This window comes from Pseudophryne corroboree, chromosome 7 (genome assembly GCF_028390025.1).
Source record: "Pseudophryne corroboree isolate aPseCor3 chromosome 7, aPseCor3.hap2, whole genome shotgun sequence".
Classification (NCBI taxonomy): Eukaryota; Metazoa; Chordata; class Amphibia; order Anura; family Myobatrachidae; genus Pseudophryne; species Pseudophryne corroboree.
This window is the reverse complement of record NC_086450.1, coordinates 25,458,447-25,480,651: the sequence shown is the minus strand read 5'-3', so window position 1 is coordinate 25,480,651 and position 22,205 is coordinate 25,458,447. Positions and strand designations below refer to the sequence as shown.

At 48.4% G+C, this 22,205-nt stretch overlaps 1 protein-coding gene across 4 annotated transcripts in view; it reads left to right on the top strand.

Moving 5' to 3' along the window:
* Nucleotides 1-18,490, top strand: part of LOC134944205 (alpha-aspartyl dipeptidase-like) — a 51,505-nt gene extending 33,015 nt beyond the window's left edge. For all 4 annotated transcript variants that reach the window (XM_063932787.1, XM_063932788.1, XM_063932786.1 and 1 more), the window contains exons 5-10: nucleotides 3,300-3,379; nucleotides 3,495-3,668; nucleotides 4,035-4,094; nucleotides 6,824-6,906; nucleotides 17,335-17,436; nucleotides 18,401-18,490. In XM_063932787.1, coding sequence (XP_063788857.1) covers nucleotides 3,300-3,379; nucleotides 3,495-3,668; nucleotides 4,035-4,094; nucleotides 6,824-6,906; nucleotides 17,335-17,395 — 458 coding nt within the window. In that variant the 3' untranslated portion in view covers nucleotides 17,396-17,436; nucleotides 18,401-18,490. The remainder of the gene's footprint in view (nucleotides 1-3,299; nucleotides 3,380-3,494; nucleotides 3,669-4,034; nucleotides 4,095-6,823; nucleotides 6,907-17,334; nucleotides 17,437-18,400) is intronic.
* Nucleotides 18,491-22,205: the final 3,715 nt, after the last annotated feature.

Sequence of the window (22,205 nt, the reverse complement as noted above, 5' to 3'; positions counted from 1 at the left end):
GGATTACTGGGAGCCGGGGATACAGAGAGTCCGGGGTATTACTGGGAGCCCGGGGTATTACTGGGAGCCCGGGGTATTACTGGGAGCCCGGGGGATTACTGGGAGCCCGGGGGATTACTGGGAGCCCGGGGGATACAGAGAGCCTGGGGGATTACTGGGAGCCCGGGGGATACAGAGAGCCCGGGGGATTACTGGGAGCCGGGGGATACAGAGAGCACGGGGGATTACTGGGAGCCAGGGGATACAGAGAGCCCGGGGGATTACTGGGAGCCGGGGGATACAGAGCCCAGGGGATTACTGGGAGCCGGGGTTACTGAGAACCCGGCGGATTACTGGGAGCCGGGGGATACAGAGAGCCCGGGGGATTACTGGGAGCCGGGGGATACAGAGAGCCCGGGGGATTACTGAGAGCCGGGGATACAGAGAGCCCGGGGGATTACTGGGAGCCGGGGGATACAGAGAGCCCGGGGGATTGCTGGGAGCCGGGGGATACAGAGAGCCCGGCGGATTACTGGTAGCCGGGGATACAGAGAGCCCGGGGGATTACTGGGAGCCCGGGGGATACAGAGAGCCCGGAGGATTACTGGGAGCCCGGGGGATTACTGGGAGCCGGGGATACAGAGAGCCCGGGGGATTACTGGGAGCCCGTGGGATACAGAGAGCCTGGAGGATTACTGGGAGCCCGGGGGTTTACTGAGAGCCCGGGGGATTACTGAGAGCCAGGGGATACAGAGAGCCCGGGGGATTACTGGGAGCCCGGGGGATTACTGGGAGCCCGGGGGATACAGAGAGCCCGGGGGATTACTGGGAGCCGGGGGATTACTGGGAGCCGGGGGATACAGAGAGCCCGGGGGATCACTGGGAGCCCGGGGGATACAGAGAGCCCGGGGGATTACTGGGAGCCCGGGGGATACGGAGAGCCCGGGGGATTACTGGGAGCCGGGGATACAGAGAGCCCGGGGGATTACTGGGAGCCGGGGGATACAGAGAGCCCGGGGGATTACTGAGAGCCGGGGATACAGAGACCCCGGGGGATTACTGGGAGCCGGGGGATACAGAGAGCCCGGGCGATTGCTGGGAGCCGGGGGATACAGAGAGCCCGGCGGATTTCTGGGAGCCGGGGATACAGAGAGCCCGGGGGATTACTGGGAGCCGGGGGATACAGAGAGCCCGGGGGATACAGAGAGCCCGGAGGATTACTGGGAGCCCGGGGGATTACTGGGAGCCGGGGATACAGAGAGCCCGGGGGATTACTGGGAGCCCGGGGGATACAGAGAGCCCGGAGGATCACTGGGAGCCCGGGGGTTTACTGAGAGCCCGGGGGATTACTGAGAGCCAGGGGATACAGAGAGCCCGGGGGATTACTGGGAGCCCGGGGGATTACTGGGAGCCCGGGGGATTACTGGGAGCCCGGGGGATACAGAGAGCCCGGGGGATTACTGGGAGCCGGGGATACAGAGAGCCCGGGGGATTACTGGGAGCCCGGGGGATACAGAGAGCCCGGGGGATTACTGGGAGCCGGGGTTACAGAGAGCCCAGGGGATTACTGGGAGCCCGGGGGTTACTGGGAGCCGGGGGATACAGGGAGCCCGGGGGATTACTGGGAGCCCGGGGGATACAGAGAGCCCGGGGGATTACTGGGAGCCCGGGGGATACAGAGAGCCCGGGGGATTACTGGGAGCCGGGGATACAGAGAGCCCGGGGGATTACTGGGAGCCGGGGGATACAGAGAGCCCGGGGGATTACTGGGAGCGGGGGTTACTGAGAGCCGAGGGATACAGAGAGCCCGGGGGATTACTGGGAGCCCGGGGGATACAGAGAGCCCGGGGGATTACTGGGAGCCCGGGGGATACAGAGAGCCCGGGGGATTACTGGGAGCCGGGGGATACAGAGAGCCCGGGGGATTACTGGGAGCCAGGGGATACAGAGAGCCCGGGGGATTACTGGGAGCCGGGGGATACAGAGCCCAGGGGAATACTGGGAGCCGGGGTTACTGAGAACCCGGCGGATTACTGGGAGCCGGGGGATACAGAGAGCCCGGGGGATTACTGGGAGCCGGGGGATACAGAGAGCCTGGGGGATTACTGGGAGCCGGGGGATACAGAGAGCCCGGGGGATTGCTGGGAGCCGGGGAATACAGAGAGCCCGGCGGATTACTGGTAGCCGGGGATACAGAGAGCCCGGGGGATTACTGGGAGCCGCCCAGTGATGGGCATATAGCATTACCACCATGTACGTCACTGGTCACACCCCATCCTGAACACGAGTGCTGCTCACCCCACTGTAACAAGGACGTGGAGGACGCATTAATAAAGGAATTATGGGGCCAATTCAGTAAGGATAGCGGAAGCTGCCAATCAGCAGAATTTGCTAACCATTAGCACGCGTGCTGGGGGCCGTCCAGCGCTGTGCAAGGCCACCCCGCATACTGACCGGCGCCTCCACCCCTGCTTCAAACAGAAGTTGCGAACAGCACGCAATTTCTGCTTGTTAGCAGAAATTAAGGATGACTCCTGCCGGTGCAGCTTAGCTGCGGCCGCTGGAGTCCTGGTGCCATTTTTGCTGTCGCAGTGGCTGTGTGTGACGTCACGCAGCCGCTGCGGCCGCACCCCCAACATGCCCCCGTTCGCGCGTACCAGCCCACCGTTTGGGCAGGCACGCCCCCGCAACGCTCCTTTTCCACCCAGAAAACGGAGCGTTGCCGCCCCCCCTCCCGCCCCGCGACCGCCTCTGCCTGATTAACAGGCAGAGGCGATCGTAATTTCTGCGTCTTCCCCACAGAAATTGCGTGCGCAGTAGGGCCTGCTGCACATGCGCCTGCGGCCCCAAAGCAAAAATTACTTATGAATTGCTACTTGTGATTCATACTGAATTTGCCCCTATATTATTATGAGAGACGCCTCAGGGGGCACCTGAGTATAAGCATATAATATAATATGTATATGTAATATGTATAACTATATATCCCAGGCTTGAAAAAAGAATTGCCTAACAAACTCCCCATACCAAGGAACTTACAGAGAGCGGAGTGACAGTGACCCTAAAGATTGGATGAGAGTAGACGAGAGAGGGACGGAACTCCGTATGAGAGCGCTGTAGAAAGCCACAAGTGTTCTACCTGTTATTACATACATTGATGGACAAGGCTAGAAGCCCCGGTGGAGGTGTCAGAAGACGGCCCAGCCCGTTGGCACGTTTGCCCCCACCAGTAGGCCACTTGAGAACAGGCAGATCTGAAATACTCTGTGCTTGTTACTAGGTCTCTAAGTACTAACCAGTCTTCTGTGCCCTAATTACAGGCGGCGGTAACACGTTCCGGCTCTTAAAGGATTTGTACGATCATGGTTTGGTTTCGGTCATTAGGAAAAGAGTGATTGAGGTAATGTGCGTTCCGGTACTGCGTATACTCCTTACTTGCCCGATGTCAGGAAGCCTCTCTCTGCCCGGCTATAGATCGGTCAGTGATCCCCATGGATCCCTGTTTGTGCTTTCAGGATGGGATCCCTTACATTGGCTCCAGTGCAGGTACCAATGTGGCTACGGTTAGCATCAACACCACCAATGACATGCCAATCGTGTACCCACCCTCTCTGCAAGCGCTTGGGCTGGTGCCTTTCAACATAAACCCTCACTTCTTGGACCCGGAGCCCAGCAGCAGACACATGGGGGTAAGCGTTCATAGGGTTTATGTAGAAATATTTCCTAATCTCCAGCTGTAGAACCCGCTCAGCTAGGAGAGCACGTCCCAGTCATTAGCAGTGTCCCATGGGAGTTACGTGTGGGCCGTGTCCCAGCCAGTGATCAGCGTACTGTAGATACGGGGCTTTTCCTAGGACAAGTAGGGGTGGGTTCGGTTAGGTGCGAGCGAGGCGGAGTGTGTGGAAACGCCAATAACGACACATCTGCTAATTCCAGACCTGCCCTCGCCTCTGCCAGGTATTAGTAAATAGGCTCCGAGCTGGAGGGTTGCCGATGACAGTATATTCTGTTTTCTCCACAATATATTTTGTAATCTCCTTATTTTGTTTCTTCAGGAGACCCGGGAACAGCGGATATGCCAGTACCACCTAGAACCCCAGACTCCTCCTGTCCTGGTACGTAAGGTCATGCTGGCGTTTCCAGGGCGTTCAGCGGGTCCTATCGTAATGTGTGTAACCACTGATAGGACTTCTCAGGTTCCCTCTGTGCAGCGTTATGGCTGCCGGAGCTCTATACAATGTATGTTACATTTTATTTATTATTTATTTATTACCAGTTATTTATATAGCGCACACATATTCCGCAGTGCTGTACAGAGAATATTTAGCCATCCACATTGGGGGTCATTCCGAGTTGTTCGCTCGGTAATTTTTTTCGCATCGCAGCGATTTTCCGCTTAGTGCGCATGCGCAATGTTCGCACTGCGCCAAGTAAATTTGCTATACAGTTAGGTATTTTACTCACGGCTTTTTCTTCGTTCAGGCGATCGGAGTGTGATTGACAGGAAGTGGGTGTTTCTGGGCGGAAACAGGCCGTTTTATGGGCGTGCGGGAAAAAACGCTACCGTTTCTGGGAAAAACGCGGGAGTGGCTGGAGAAACGGAGGAGTGTCTGGGCGAACGCTGGGTGTGTTTGTGACGTCAAACCAGGAACGACAAGCACTGAACTGATCACAGATGCCGAGTAAGGTTGAAGTTACTCAGAAACTGCTAAGAGGTGTGTAATCGCAATTTTGAGAATCTTTCGTTCGCAATTTTACTATGCTAAGATTCACTCCCAGTAGGCGGCGGCTTAGCGTGTGTAAAGCTGCTAAAAGCAGCTTGCGAGCGAACAACTCGGAATGAGGGCCATTGTTCCCTGCCCCAGTGGAGCTTACAATCTATGGAGAAGGCATAAGAAAGATCCTAACTGTTAATTTACATATTGGAGCTGATTGGCTGCTGCCTTTATCACCTTGCACATATCACTGGTTTATCACTTCCTTATGCCTTCTCCAGGTTAATACATCTGCCCCAGTATTCCCTACCACATGTACACGCACACACATTCACACTAGGGTTAATTTGTGTTGGGATCCAATTGACCTACCAGAATATTTTTGGATTGTGAGAGGAAACCCACGCAAATACAGGGAGAATATACAAACTCCACACAGTTAGGGCCATGGTGGGAATTGAACCCATGACCTCAGTGCTGTGAGGCAGTAATGCTAACCACTACACCATTCGTACTGCCCCATGTTACACAGGGGGTAATTCAGACCTGATCGCTAGCAGGCGATTTTTGCAGCGCTGCGATCAGATAGTCGCCAACCATAGGGGAATGTATTTTAGCTGTGCAAGTGTGTGATCGCATGTGCAGTCTCTGCGCAGCCCAGGACTTACTCAGCCGCTGCGATCACATCAGCCTGTCCGGGACTGGAATTGACGTCAGACACCCGGCCTGTAAACGCATGGACACGCCTGCGTTTTTCCAACCACTCCCTGAAAACGGTCAGTTGACACCCACAAACGCCTTCTTCCTGTCAATCTCGATGCGATCGCCCGTGTGAATGGATTCTTCTCACAAACCCATCGCTGAGCGGCGATCCGCTTTGTACTCGTGCGACGCGCCTGCGCATTGCGGTGCATACGCAGTTTAGACCTGATCGCAGGCTGTGAAAAAACGCAGCCTAGCGATCAGGTCTGAATTACCCCCTATAGTTCTGGCCTCCTGACCTCCATTGCGCACCTACACTGCACATTACAGGGGCTGGCTCTCCTACACCGGTTACATATAGCATGGCGGTACACTGCCGTAACGGTCATACAGATGCCCGTGGTCGGAGTCTCCCAACATGCATGTCCATGATCTGCCCAGACCAGGTGCCGTTCATCCATGGTGACCGCCACAGTCTGGTATGCTCCCCTAGTAGGGGCAGATTCGGGGGTATGCAGATATCACGTGTTGTGTGTCTTTTATATTACACACGTGTTTACCCAAGCAGGAAATAACTGTCCCGAATGTACATTTTCCGACTCATGGATGTGAATGTGACGGGCATCAGGATTTATCACTAACCATAGGGGTATACCCGTGCCCACTGACCCCAGGGTGTCTCTATTGCCCATACGCCATGATCTGAATCTCCCGCACAGTTCTAGAACCTCACTAACCTGAGAACATCCCGCTATAAGGTCCTCATTCCGAGTTGATCGCTCGCTAGCTACTTTTAGCAGCCCTGCAAACGCTAGGCCGCCGCCCACGGGGGAGTGTATTTTCGCTTTGCAAGAGTGCGATCGCCTGTGCAGCCGAGCGGTACAAAAACATTTTGTGTAAAACAAGACCAGCCTTGTAGTTACTTATCCTGTGCGATGATTCCAGCGACGGAGGTCCTGGAAATAACGTCAGACACCCGCCCTGCAAACGCCTGGTCACACCTGCGTTTTTCCAAACACTCCCAGAAAACGGTCAGTTGACACCCATAAACGCCCTCTTCCTGTCAATCTCCTTGCGATGGCCTGTGCGAATGGATTCTTCGCTAGCACCATTGCACAGCAACGATGCTCTTTGTACCTGTACGATGCGCGTGCGCATTGCGGCGCATAGGCATGCGCAGTTTTGCTGTTTTTTCACCTGATCGCTGCGCTGCAAAAATCGTCAGCGAGCGATCAACTCGGAATGACCCCCTATATCTGTTGGCTCCCAGCGGCATCTCTTGGCTGCAGCTGCCGTTTCCTCCGGGATTCGTGGCAGATTACTAGCGGCCTCTTACTATTGTTTCCACCTTTGCATTTACCGCTGGGTTACGGCAGATGCAGGGTATCGTTCTGTCTGGTTACTAACCTACAGCTTTACACCTGCAGGGTCTGCGTGAGGGATGCATGCTGCTAGTGGAAGGAAATAGGGCGACACTTCTGGGCATAACTAACGCCCGTCTGTTTACAAGGTATTTATATTATTCCAAATGATGTCACATCCTCAGCTCTCTTAAGTGTATCACTGTCGGGTGCTGGAGTAATGGAGTCGACAACGTTACACAGCCAGGAGGTAAATACATTAACGCACAAATAAAAAACATAGAAAAATCAGTAGCGAGATTAATGATTTATATAGACCAAAATCTAAATTCTATAAATAGAATCCCTATATCTGATGATCAGTAAATACTGACTCAGCAGGATGACAGTATTAAGCTAAATACAGAGCGATCACAATTAGTATCAAGATATATTTAATGTACTGGAAATATATACAGGCGTATACAACTCATATACCATGTGTGAGTGGAAGAGATGTTCCCTCTATTAAACGTTCATAGGGGGTAATTCCAAGTTGATCGCAGCAGGAATTTTTTTTTAGCAGTTGGGCAAAACCATGTGCACTGCAGGGGGGGGGGGCAGATATAACATGTGCAGAGAGAGTTAGATTTGGGTGGGTTATTTTCTTTCTGTGCAGGGTAAATACTGGCTGCTTTATTTTTACACTGCAATTTAGATTGCAGATTGAACTCACCACACCCAAATCTAACTCTCTCTGCACATGTTACATCTGCCCCACCTGCAGTGCACATGTGCCCTCATTCCGAGTTGTTAGCTCGGTAATTTTCTTTGCATCGCAGCGATTTTCCGCTAATTGCGCAATGTCGCACTGCGACTGCGCCAAGTAAATTTGCTAAGAAGTTTGGTATTTTACTCACGGCATTACGAGGTTTTATCTTCGTTCTGGTGATCGTAATGTGATTGACAGGAAGTGGGTGTTTCTGGGCGGAAACTGGCCGTTTTATGGGAGTGTGTGAAAATACGCTACCGTTTCTGTGAAAAACGCGGGAGTGTCTGGAGAAACGGGGGAGTGTCTGGGCGAACGCTGGGTGTGTTTGTGACGTCAAACCAGGAACGAAACTGACTGAGCTGATCGCAGTAGCAGAGTAAGTCTCGAGCTACTCAGAAACTGCAAAGAAATTTCTATTCGCAATTTTGAGAATCTTTCGTTCGCAATTCTGCTAAGCTAAGATACACTCCCAGAGGGCGGCGGCTTAGCGTGTGCAATTCTGCTAAAAGCAGCTTGCGAGCGAACAACTCGGAATGAGGGCCATGGTTTTGCCCAATTGCTAACAAAATTCCTGCTGCGATCAACTTGGAATTACCCCCATAATGTATTATAGCACTAGGTGATAGGAAGGTGGAATTACTTGGTGGTTCAGCGCCCCAATCCTGACACGTATATCACTGCTTGGTCAGTGTACCAGAGATCATATATATATATATATATATATATATATATATATATATATATGTCATAGTAAAGGTGTTGGATCTCTGATCCGGAATGTGCTTAGAACCGTGTAGTGTGGAATAAACCTCAGGTAGCCTGGCGCTAACTACACAGTGGTAAATATAAATCACACACTGCTGCATGTAAAGCGAGAATGACCTAGAAACTGGTCCGGGGCATTGGGATAGCACAGCGTAGTGTCGGCACAGAAACCGGTCCGGGGCATTGGGAAAGGACAGCGTAGTGTCAGCACAGAAACCGATCCGGGCCATTGGGATAGGACAGCGTAGTGTCGGCACAGAAACCGGTCCGGGCCATTGGGATAGGACAGCGTAGTGTCGGCACAGAAACCGGTCCGGGGCAATGGGATAGGACAGCGTAGTGTCGGCACAGAAACCGGTCCGGGCCATTGGGATAGGACAGCGTAGGGTCGGCACAGAAACCAGTCCGAGGCATTGGGGTAGGGCAGCGTAGTGTCGGCACAGAAACCGGTCCGGGCCATTGGGATAGGACAGCGTAGTGTCGGCACAGAAACCGGTCCGGGGCAATGGGATAGGACAGCGTAGTGTCGGCACAGAAACCGGTCCGGGCCATTGGGATAGGACAGCGTAGTGTCGGCACAGAAACCGGTCCGGGGCATTGGGGTAGGACAGTGTAGTGTCGGCACAGAAACCGGTCCGGGCCATTGGGATAGGACAGCGTAATGTCGGCACAGAAACCAGTCCGGGGCATTGGGATAGGACAGCGTAGTGTCGGCACAGAAACCGGTCCGGGGCATTGGGATAGGACAGCGCAGTGTCGGCACAGAAACCGGTCCGGGGCATTGGGATAGGACAGTGTAGTGTCGGCACAGAAACCGGTCCGGGGCATTGGGATAGGACAGCGCAGTGTCGGCACAGAAACCGGTCCGGGGCATTGGGATAGGACAGCGCAGTGTCGGCACAGAAACCTGTCTCATTCTGGCGGCTCCATTCCTGCTTTACTCTACAGGAAACACTGGGAGCCTCCGATACAGCGGCCGGACATTGCTGACCGCGGCCTTTCTATAGCTCAGACACCGGTCTCCATGATCCTGCCGCTGTTATAATAGTGATGTGTGTGCAGTAATCATGCCACTGTTGTTATAGTGATACGTGTGTTAGTTGTGCCGCTGTTATTATAGTGATATGTGTGTTAGTTGTGCCGCTGTTGTTATAGTGATACGTGTGTTAGTTGTGCTGTTATTACAGTGATACGTGTGTTAGTTGTGCTGCTGTTGTTATAGTGATACGTGTTAGTTGTGTCGCTGTTGTTATAGTGATACGTGTGTTAGTTGTGTCGCTGTTGTTATAGTGATACGTGTGTTAGTTGTGTCGCTGTTGTTATAGTGATACGTGTGTTAGTTGTGCCGCTGTTATTATAGTGATATGTGTGTTAGTTGTGCCGCTGTTATTATAGTGATACGTGTGTTAGTTGTGCCGCTGTTATTATAGTGATACGTGTGTTAGTTGTGCTGTTATTACAGTGATACGTGTGTTAGTTGTGCTGCTGTTGTTATAGTGATACGTGTGTTAGTTGTGCTGCTGTTGTTATAGTGATACGTGTGTTAGTTGTGCTGCTGTTGTTATAGTGATGCGTGTGTTAGTTGTGTCGCTGTTATTACAGTGATACGTGTGTTAGTTGTGCTGCTGTTGTTATAGTGATACGTGTTAGTTGTGTCGCTGTTGTTATAGTGATACGTGTGTTAGTTGTGCTGCTGTTGTTATAGTGATACGTGTTAGTTGTGTCGCTCTTGTTATAGTGATACGTGTGTTAGTTGTGCCACTGTTGTTATAGTGATACGTGTGTTAGTTGTGTGGCTGTTGTTATAGTGATACGTGTTAGTTGTGTCGCTGTTGTTATAGTGATACGTGTGTTAGTTGTGCCACTGTTGTTATAGTGATACGTGTGTTAGTTGTGTGGCTGTTGTTATAGTGATACGTGTTAGTTGTGTCGCTGTTGTTATAGTGATACGTGTGTTAGTTGTGTCGCTGTTGTTATAGTGATATGTGTGTTAGTTGTGCCGCTGTTGTTATAGTGATACGTGTGTTAGCTGTGCCGCTGTTGTTATAGTGATACGTGTGTTAGCTGTGCCGATGTTGTTATAGTGATACGTGTGTTAGTTGTGCCACTGTTGTTATAGTGATACGTGTGTTAGTTGTGTCGCTGTTGTTATAGTGATACGTGTGTTAGTTGTGCCACTGTTGTTATAGTGATACGTGTGTTAGTTGTGTCGCTGTTGTTATAGTGATACGTGTGTTAGTTGTGCCACTGTTGTTATAGTGATACGTGTGTTAGTTGTGCCACTGTTGTTATAGTGATACGTGTGTTAGTTGTGTGGCTGTTGTTATAGTGATGAGTGGTCTTCAGTATGCCGGCTGACGGGATCCCGGCGCACAGTATCCTGGCGCCGGGATCCCGACAGCCGGCATACCGACACTTATTCTCCCTCGTGGGGGTCCACGACCCCCCTGGAGGGAGAATAAAAGCGCCACCGTGCCCGTAGCGTGGCGAGCGCAACGAGCCCGCAAGGGGCTCATTTGCGCTCGCCACACTGTCGGTAAGCCGGCGGTCGGGCTCCCGGCGCCGGTATGCTGGTCGCCGCGAGCCCGACCGCCGGCATATCGTAGTGAACCCATAGTGATATGTGTGTTAGTTATGTCGCTGTTGTTATAGTGATACGTGTGTTAGTTGTGTCGCTGTTGTTATAGTGATATGTGTATTAGTTGTGCCGCTGTTGTTATACTGATACGTGTGTTAGTTGTGTTGCTGTTGTTATAGTGATACGTGTGTTAGCTGTGCCTCTGTTGTTATAGTGATGCGTGTGTTAGTTGTGTCACTGTTGTTATAGTGATGCATGTATTAGTTGTGTCGCTGTTGTTATAGTGATACGTGTTAGTTGTGTCGCTGTTGTTATAGTGATACGTGTGTTAGTTGGGTGGCTGTTGTTATAGTGATATGTGTGTTAGTTGTGCCGCTGTTGTTATAGTGATACGTGTGTTGTGTCGCTGTTGTTATAGTGATACGTGTGTTAGTTGTGTCGCTGTTGTTATAGTGATACGTGTGTTAGCTGTGCCACTGTTGTTATAGTGATACGTGTGTTAGTTGTGTCGCTGTTGTTATAGTGATGCGTGTTTTAGTTGTGTCGCTGTTGTTATAGTGATACGCGTGTTAGTTGGGTGGCTGTTGTTATAGTGATACGTGTGTTAGTTGTGTCGCTGTTGTTATAGTGATGCGTGTATTAGTTGTGTCGCTGTTGTTATAGTGATACGTGTTAGTTGTGTCGCTGTTGTTATAGTGATACGTGTGTTAGTTGTGTTGCTGTTGTTATAGTGATACGTGTGTTAGTTGGGTGGCTGTTGTTATAGTGATACGTGTGTTAGCTGTGCCGCTGTTATTATAGTGATATGTGTGTTAGTTGTGCCGCTGTTGTTATAGTTTTACGTGTTAGTTGTGTCACTGTTGTTATAGTGATACGTGTGTTAGCTGTGCCGCTGTTATTATAGTGATACGTGTGTTAGTTGTGCTGCTGTTGTTATAGTGATACGTGTGTTAGTTGTGCTGTTATTGCAGTGATACGTGTGTTAGTTGTGCTGCTGTTATAGTGATACGTGTTAGTTGTGTCGCTGTTGTTATAGTGATACGTGTGTTAGTTGTGTCGCTGGTGTTATAGTGATACGTGTGTTAGTTGTGTTGCTGTTGTTATAGTGATACGTGTGTTAGTTGTGCCGCTGTTATTATAGTGATATGTGTGTTAGCTGTGCCGCTGTTGTTATAGTGATACGTGTGTTAGTTGTGTTGCTGTTGTTATAGTGATACGTGTGTTAGTTGTGCCGCTGTTATTATAGTGATACGTGTGTTAGTTGTGCTGCTGTTGTTATAGTGATACGTGTGTTAGTTGTGCTGTTATTACAGTGATACGTTTGTTAGTTGTGCTGCTGTTGTTATAGTGATACGTGTTAGTTGTGTCGCTGTTGTTATAGTGATACGTGTGTTAGTTGTGTCGCTGTTGTTATAGTGATACGTGTGTTAGTTGTGTCACTGTTGTTATAGTGATACGTGTGTTAGCTGTGCCTCTGTTGTTATAGTGATACGTGTGTTAGTTGTTGCTGTTGTTATAGTGATACGTGTGTTAGTTGTGTCGCTGTTGTTATAGTGATACGTGTGTTAGCTGTGCCGCTGTTGTTATAGTGATACGTGTGTTAGCTGTGCCGCTGTTGTTATAGTGATACGTGTGTTAGCTGTGCCTCTGTTGTTATAGTGATACGTGTGTTAGTTGTGCTGCTGTTGTTATAGTGATACGTGTGTTAGTTGTGCTGCTGATGTTATAGTGATACGTGTGTTAGTTGTGCTGTTATTACAGTGATACGTGTGTTAGTTGTGCTGCTGATGTTATAGTGATACGTGTGTTAGTTGTGTCGCTGTTGTTATAGTGATACGTTTGTTAGTTGTGCTGCTGTTATAGTGATACGTGTGTTAGTTGTGTTGCTGTTGTTATAGTGATACGTGTGTTAGTTGTGCCGCTGTTGTTATAGTGATACGTGTGTTAGTTGTGTTGCTGTTATTATAGTGATACGTGTTAGTTGTGCTGCTGTTGTTATAGTGATACGTGTGTTAGTTGTGCTGTTATTACAGTGATACGTGTGTTAGTTGTGCTGCTGTTGTTATAGTGATACGTGTTAGTTGTGCCGCTGTTATTATAGTGATACGTGTGTTAGCTGTGCCGCTGTTGTTATAGTGATACGTGTGTTAGTTGTGCTGCTGTTGTTATAGTGATACGTGTTAGTAGTGCTGCTGATGTTATAGTGATACGTGTGTTAGTTGTGCTGCTGTTGTTATAGTGATACGTGTTAGTTGTGTCACTGTTGTTATAGCGATACGTGTGTTAGCTGTGTCGCTGTTATTATAGTGATATGTGTGTTAGCTGTGCCGCTGTTGTTATAGTGATACGTGTGTTAGTTGTGTTGCTGTTGTTATAGTGATATGTGTGTTAGTTGTGCTGCTGTTATTATAGTGATATGTGTGTTAGCTGTGCAGCTGTTGTTATAGTGATATGTGTGTTAGTTGTGCTGCTGTTGTTATAGTGATACGTGTTAGTTGTGTCGCTGTTGTTATAGTGATACGTGTGTTAGCTGTGCCGCTGTTATTATAGTGATACGTGTGTTAGCTGTGCCGCTGTTGTTATAGTGATACGTGTGTTAGTTGTGCTGCTGTTGTTATAGTGATACGTGTGTTAGTTGTGCTGCTGATGTTATAGTGATACGTGTGTTAGTTGTGCTGTTATTACAGTGATACGTGTGTTAGTTGTGCTGCTGATGTTATAGTGATACGTGTTAGTTGTGCCGCTGTTATTATAGTGATACGTGTTAGTTGTGCTGCTGTTGTTATAGTGATACGTGTGTTAGTTGTGCTGTTATTATAGTGATACGTGTGTTAGTTGTGCTGCTGTTGTTATAGTGATACGTGTTAGTTGTGTCGCTGTTGTTATAGTGATACGTGTGTTAGCTGTGCCGCTGTTGTTATAGTGATACGTGTGTTAGTTGTGTTGCTGTTATTATAGTGATACGTGTTAGTTGTGCTGCTGTTGTTATAGTGATACGTGTGTTAGTTGTGCTGTTATTACAGTGATACGTGTGTTAGTTGTGCTGCTGTTGTTATAGTGATACGTGTTAGTTGTGCCGCTGTTATTATAGTGATACGTGTGTTAGCTGTGCCGCTGTTGTTATAGTGATACGTGTGTTAGTTGTGCTGCTGTTGTTATAGTGATACGTGTTAGTAGTGCTGCTGATGTTATAGTGATACGTGTGTTAGTTGTGCTGCTGTTGTTATAGTGATACGTGTTAGTTGTGTCACTGTTGTTATAGCGATACGTGTGTTAGCTGTGTCGCTGTTATTATAGTGATATGTGTGTTAGCTGTGCCGCTGTTGTTATAGTGATACGTGTGTTAGTTGTGTTGCTGTTGTTATAGTGATATGTGTGTTAGTTGTGCTGCTGTTGTTATAGTGATACGTGTTAGTTGTGTCACTGTTGTTATAGCGATACGTGTGTTAGCTGTGTCGCTGTTATTATAGTGATATGTGTGTTAGCTGTGCCGCTGTTGTTATAGTGATACGTGTGTTAGTTGTGTTGCTGTTGTTATAGTGATACGTGTCTTAGTTGTGCTGCTGATGTTATAGTGATACGTGTGTTAGTTGTGTCGCTGTTGTTATAGTGATACGTGTGTTAGTTGTGTTGCTGTTGTTATAGTGATACATGTTAGTTGTTACTGTTGATATAGTGATACGTGTGTTAGTTGTGTCGCTGTTATAGTGATACATGTGTTAGTTGTGTTGCTGTTGTTATAGTGATACGTGTGTTAGTTGTGTCGCTGTTGTTATAGTGATACATGTGTTAGTTGTTGCTGTTGTTATAGTGATACGTGTGTTAGTTGTGTTGCTGTTGTTATAGTGATACGTGTGTTAGTTGTGTTGCTGTTGTTATAGTGATAAGTGTGTTAGTTGTGTTGCTGTAGTTATAGTGATACGTGTGTTAGTTGTGTTGCTGTTGTTAGTGATACGTGTGTTAGTTGTGTTGCTGTTGTTATAGTGATACATGTGTTAGTTGTGTTGCTGTAGTTATAGTGATACGTGTGTTAGTTGTGTTGCTGTTGTTATAGTGATGCGTGTGTTAGTTGTGTCGCTGTTATAGTGATACGTGTGTTAGTTGTGTTGCTGTTGTTATAGTGATACGTGTGTTAGTTGTGTTGCTGTTGTTATAGTGATACGTGTGTTAGTTGTGTTGCTGTTGTTATAGTGATACGTGTGTTAGTTGTGTTTCTGTAGTTATAGTGATACGTGTGTTAGTTGTGTTGCTGTTGTTAGTGATACGTGTGTTAGTTGTGTTGCTGTTGTTATAGTGATACGTGTGTTAGTTGTGTTGCTGTTGTTATAGTGATACATGTGTTAGTTGTGTTGCTGTAGTTATAGTGATACGTGTGTTAGTTGTGTTGCTGTTGTTATAGTGATACGTGTGTTAGTTGTGTTGCTGTTGTTATAGTGATACGTGTGTTAGTTGTGTTGCTGTTGTTATAGTGATACGTGTGTTAGTTTTGTTGCTGTTGTTATAGTGATACGTGTGTTAGTTGTGTTGCTGTTGTTAGTGATACGTGTGTTAGTTGTGCTGTTATTACAGTGATACGTGTGTTAGTTGTGCTGCTGTTGTTATAGTGATACGTGTTAGTTGTGTCACTGTTGTTATAGTGATACGTGTGTTAGCTGTGTCGCTGTTATTATAGTGATATGTGTGTTAGCTGTGCCGCTGTTGTTATAGTGATACGTGTGTTAGTTGTGCTGCTGTTGTTATAGTGATACGTGTCTTAGTTGTGCTGCTGATGTTATAGTGATACGTGTGTTAGTTGTGTTGCTGTTGTTATAGTGATACGTGTGTTAGTTGTGTCGCTGTTGTTATAGTGATACATGTGTTAGTTGTTGCTGTTGTTATAGTGATACGTGTGTTAGTTGTGTTGCTGTTGTTATAGTGATACGTGTGTTAGTTGTGTCGCTGTTGTTATAGTGATGCGTGTGTTAGTTGTGTCGCTGTTATAGTGATACGTGTGTTAGTTGTGTTGCTGTTGTTATAGTGATACGTGTGTTAGTTGTGTTGCTGTTGTTATAGTGATACGTGTGTTAGTTGTGTTGCTGTAGTTATAGTGATACGTGTGTTAGTTGTGTTGCTGTTAGTGATACGTGTGTTAGTTGTGTTGCTGTTGTTATAGTGATACGTGTGTTAGTTGTGTTGCTGTTGTTATAGCGATACGTGTGTTAGTTGTGTTGCTGTAGTTATAGTGATACGTGTGTTAGTTGTGTTGCTGTTGTTAGTGATACGTGTGTTAGTTGTGTTGCTGTTGTTATAGTGATACGTGTGTTAGTTGTGTTGCTGTTGTTATAGTGATACATGTGTTAGTTGTGTTGCTGTAGTTATAGTGATACGTGTGTTAGTTGTGTTGCTGTTGTTATAGTGATACGTGTGTTAGTTGTGTTGCTGTTGTTATAGTGATACGTGTGTTAGTTGTGTTGCTGTTGTTATAGTGATATGTGTGTTAGTTGTGTTGCTGTTATAGTGATACGTGTGTTAGTTGTGTTGCTGTTGTTATAGTGATACGTGTGTTAGTTGTGTTGCTGTTGTTATAGTGATACATGTGTTAGTTGTGTTGCTGTAGTTATAGTGATACGTGTGTTAGTTGTGTTGCTGTTGTTACAGTGATACGTGTGTTAGTTGTGCTGCTGTTGTTATAGTGATACGTGTGTTAGTTGTGTTGCTGTTGTTATAGTGATACGTGTGTTAGTTGTGTTGCTGTTGTTATAGTGATACGTGTGTTAGTTGTGTTGCTGTTGTTATAGTGATACGTGTGTTAGTTGTGTTGCTGTTGTTATAGTGATACGTGTGTTAGTTGTGTTGCTGTAGTTATAGTGATACGTGTGTTAGTTGTGTTGCTGTTGTTATAGTGATACGTGTGTTAGTTGTGTTGCTGTTGTTATAGTGATACGTGTTAGTTGTGTTGCTGTTGTTATAGTGATACGTGTGTTAGTTGTGTTGCTGTTGTTAGTGATACGTGTGTTAGTTGTGTTGCTGTTGTTATAGTGATACGTGTGTTAGTTGTGTTGCTGTTGTTAGTGATACGTGTGTTAGTTGTGTTGCTGTTGTTATAGTGATACATATGTTAGTTGTGTTGCTGTAGTTATAGTGATACGTGTGTTAGTTGTGTTGCTGTTGTTACAGTAATACGTGTGTTAGTTGTGCTGCTGTTGTTATAGTGATACGTGTGTTAGTTGTGTTGCTGTTGTTATAGTGATACGTGTGTTAGTTGTGTTGCTGTTGTTATAGTGATACGTGTGTTAGTTGTGTTGCTGTTGTTATAGTGATACGTGTGTTAGTTGTGTTGCTGTTGTTATAGTGATACGTGTGTTAGTTGTGTTGCTGTTGTTATAGTGATACGTGTGTTAGTTGTGTTGCTGTTGTTATAGTGATACGTGTGTTAGTTGTGTTGCTGTGGTTATAGTGATGTGTGTGGTAGGACTCAGACATCTGCCTTTTCCCCTGGTGCAGAGGTAAATCCCCGACTGAACACGCTCCCGGCCAGGACTTCAGTTTCCTGCTGGACCCATGATGAGCTGAAGACTGACAGTAAATGGATCATTCTGCCATCAGGTGTGTGATATTATTCTATGTGTTGTTGCTGAAGGGTGTAACGCAGACATAGGACAATGTGACCTCACACGCGCCCTCCAGGACCATCTCTCCTCCCTTATCCCTGAGCAGAAGCAGCTGCAGTCCGTGTGTGGGGAGAGCCCCTACCAGCCTACGCTATTACCCCGTGTGCCATGTTACCCCATCACTGTACCTTGTGCCCATTTGTACTGGGTAATTATGCCCTGTACCACCCTCCTGCCCTTTGAATGAGGCCCTGTGGATATGGTGCGTGTGACAGGGTTCAGTATAGGGGGGTGTTCATGCACATATGGACCACGCAGACCAGCACGCGTGTATACACCTCTTAGGTAAAGGGGGGGGATCTTTTTCCCCTAATGCAGGGCAGGTGCACGGGTATTATAATGCATACAGCAGGCGGATACAGGATACTGGGGGTGTAGAGGCATACACAGCGCAACGTGTTTGGCCCGCGTGTGCGCGGTTTCCGAGCCTGTGTTCCCGTTTGATATTTCCATCTCTGCATCCGATGGTGGCAATTTCCCCAACCACTGCCCTGTATCTGCAGAGGGTCACTGGGAACCGAGGCCTCTCTGCTGCGTGTAGGGTACGAGGGAACGGGCAGACACTAGGTGCCCCTGCTGCCGCTCTGTGTAATGTACCGGGGGGCACCTGCTCAGCAGATTGGGGGCACTTATCACATCCTGGATTGTGAGGTTTCTGTATCTGCAGCACAAATCCCGCTACTGGCTCAGTGCCCAGACCCAATCCTGCACACGGCGGAAGCAGAGGCCTCTGGGTACTATCTATACCTCGTGTTGTGATTGCCTAACATGTATGTGTACAGAAGTGACAGTGCATGCTGTGGCTCACCAGTATTACATGGGAACATACAAGTGCACTGTGCTGCTATCACAGAACGTTTCATACAGTGAAATTCTTTCTCCATTTCGTTTTTTTTCAGGATTTCTCCATTCCGCAATGAATGTAATCCAGTTTCCTTCTGAAGAGACTTTTTCTGCGTTTTACACAATAAAACCTCCTATACCGGCAATGCGTACTGTCATCTCACGTCCGTCACATTGTTTTGTGTTCCTGCAGTATTCCAGTACAGAAGAAATAGAACAGCAGAGATATAGAACATAAAGCGGATCTTTGTACTAAGGGGGTAATTCCGACCTGATCTCTCGCTGCAGTTGTTCGCAGCGCAATGACGGGTCGGAACTGCGCATGCGCCGACGCTGTAGTGCGCCAGCGCATGCCGCATGTCCGAAGGCCGTCGATCCCTAGCGATCGCCTCTGCCTGCCTGGTCGTGGGGCGGGAGGGGGCGGCCCGGCGGCGTTTGTCTGTCATTTTGGGGGCACGGTCCGGCCAACGCAGGCGTGGCCGGACCATGCGGGGGGCAGGCCTTAGCGGCTGCATGACATCACGCGCAGCCGCTGCGACCAGGGGCAGCGACGAGCAACTCCCGGTCAGCTGCAGGAGCTGCGCTGGCCGGGAGTTACTCAACAAGTACAAAAGTATCGCCGCTGTGTACTTGTGCCGGGGTAGAGACGCCGAGAGTCTTAAGAGCCCCATACACCCCCAAAGTCTTAAGAGCCCCATACACTAACGCGACATGTCTGTCTGACATGTCGCGGGCGATCACCCCGGCAGCCTCCCGGGAGAACAGGATCACCCAAGATACATCGGATACTGTCCTTTTGCATACGATGTATCCTGGGCGATCCCAGCCACGCCTGCGAGGTCGGACATGATTGAATGTTCTATCTGGAGGATCCGATCCGATGCTCACGGGAACGTGCATCAGATTGGATCATTATTGTTCTAGTGTATGGGGCCCTTTAGAGAGTGATAAAGTAGACAGAGATAAAGCATCAGCCAATCAGCTTCTAGCTGCCATGTTACAGGCTGTGTTTGAAAAATGACAGCCAGGAGCTGATTGGTTGGTTCTTTATCACCGTCCACTTTATCTCTCTCCAAGTTTTAGTAGGTAGACCCATTGGCGTTTCTGTAATGGGCGCAGTGAGTCCCGGGGGAGGCCACACCGCACACACTGCCCCCATTTCTCCTATACTTACCTTTCCGGCGTCCATCGCTGACCGTGTGTGGGCCCCTCCTCTCCCGTAGCCGTCACCGCCGCTGCTAGCGCACTGACCACTAGAGACTCTGGCACAGTGCCAGAGTCTACAGCGCATAAGTAGAACTCCGGAAAAATGGTGCGGCTGCCATTTTTCGTAGTCCTGCGCATGCGCTGTAGACTCTGGCACTGTGCCAGAGTGTAGAGCGTTGGGAGCGCTAGCAGCGGCGGTGACCGCTACGGGAGAGGAGGGGACCGACACACGGAGTCTGCACACGGGTCCCCTCCTCTCTAGAGACACCCCTGGGTAGACCCAATAATCTGTTTATTCTGCTGGACAGACGGACATGCAGGAGCGGACTTGCCGCGCTGACATGGAAGTTACCACGCACTTTGTCTATTTTACATGATGCTAAAGGTTTTAGGGCCATATTTATTTATTATCGGGTCTTAGACCTGAGAATTATAATTTCTTATCACAGCAATACCCGAATGTGTTAAGATACACTCGCAGAGACGGGTGCTCCGATAAAACTCCTGCAGAATGTGGTCCATAGGCTACAGTTTGGCAAATGCAGAAATAAACCAGCCTCCATAGAAAACCATGGGGGGGGGGCTGGTTTTGCGAACAAAAAAGGGAGTGCAGCAAATATCTCCAATATATGCCGCGGTCCCCTGCAGGTACATTCGGGGCGCACATAATAGCTGCAGGTCCCCCTAAAAATAGTTGTTTTGGGGGGATATCTGGCAAATATTTATTGATAAATAGACCTCTTAGACTTTTCCCTGATTTACTGTAAACCTGTTTGCTCTCATTCCATTGAAATAAACTGAGTTTATATTTTTTAATGTACAGAAAATAGGTGTTATATGTTTGGCTTACTGTGTCTTACATACTAATGGACCAGCACTGGTCAGTATTATTTTTATGCAATGGACTTAAGAGGTTCCAGGTATATGAAACTTATTTTTCTCTAACGTCCTTGAGGATGCTGGGACTCCATAAGGACCATGGGGAATAGACGGGTTCCGCAGGAGATAGGGCACTCTAAGAAAGCTTTGGATTCTGAGTGTGCACTGGCTCCTCCCTCTATGCCCCTCCTCCAGACCTCAGTTTTACACTGTGCCCAGAGCGAGATGGGTGCACTGCAGGGAGCTCCCTGAGTTCTCTGCCTAGAAAGCATTTTTGTTTGGATTTTTTTCTACTTTTTTACAGGGAGCACTGCTGGCAACAGGCTCCCTGCATCGAGGGACTGAGGAGAGAGGGGCAGACCTTCTTGTCTAAGATAGGCTCTGCTTCCTCGGCTACTGGACACCATTAGCTCCAGAGGGGGTGAACGCAGGTTCTTACTGGGCGTCCACCCCCGGAGCCGCGCCGCCGTTCTCCTCACAGAGCTAGAAGAACGAAGTCAGAAGACGTCTCAGGCGGTAGAAGCCTTCAGAGCTTCACTGAGGTAACGCACAGCACCGCAGCTGTGCGTCATTGCTCCCATACACCTCACATACTCCGGTCACTGTAAGGGTGCAGGGCGGGCGCCCTGGGCAGCAATATAACACCTCTAAGATGGCAAAAGACAATGTACATGTACAGGTGGGCACTGTACATGTATATAAAAGAGCCCCCGCCATATTTTAATAAGTTTGAGCGGGACAGAAGCCCGCTGCCGAGGGGGCAGGGCTTCTCCCTCAGCACTCACCAGCGCCATTTTCTCTCCACAGCACTGCTGAGAGGAAGCTCCCCGGACTCTCCCCTGCTTACACACGGTGAAGGGATGTTTGAAAGAAAGGGGGGGGGGGGGGGGCACATAATTGGCGGATATCATATTGTACAGCTCGGCTGGGGAAAAACATTTTGTATTGGTCTCCAGGGTCATTGCGCTGGGGTGTGTGCTGGCATACTCTCTCTCTGTCTCTCCAGAGGGCCTTGAAGGGGATACTGTCTTCAGAAAAGAGATTCCCTGTGTGTGTGAAGTGTGTCGGTACTCATGTGTCGACATGTTTGATGAGGAAGGCTCGCTTAATGTGGAGGGGGAGTGCTTGAATGTCATGTCGCCGTCGGCAACGCCGACACCGGAATGGGTGGATATGCTGAATGTCTTGAATGCAAATGTCAATCTATTGCATAAAAGGTTAGACAAGGCTGAAGCTAGGGATCAGTCAGGTAGCCAGTCCATGCTTGTCCCTGTGGCGCCAGGCCCTTCGGGGTCTCAGAAGCGCACCATTTCCCAGATCGATGACACAGATACCGACACGGATACTGCCTCTAATGTCGATTATGAAGATGCAAAATTACAGCTGAGGGTGGCAAAAGGTATTCGGTACATGATTATTGCCATTAAAGAGGTTTTGCATATTACTGAGGAACCCCCTGTCCCTGACACGAGGGTACACATGTATAAAGGGAAAAAGCCTGAGGTCACCTTTCCATCCTCATTTGAACTGAGTGAATTGTGCGAAAAGGCTTGGGAATCTCCAGATAGGAGACCACAAGTTCCCAAAAGGATTCTAATGGCGTATCCTTTTCCACAAATGGATAGGATACGATGGGAATCTTCGCCTAAAGTAGACAAGGCGCTGACACGCTTGTCCAAAAAGGTGGCACTGCCTTCTCAGGATACGGCTTCCCTCAAGGATCCTGCTGATCGCAGGCAGGAAATTACCATGAAGCACATTTACACTCATTCAGGT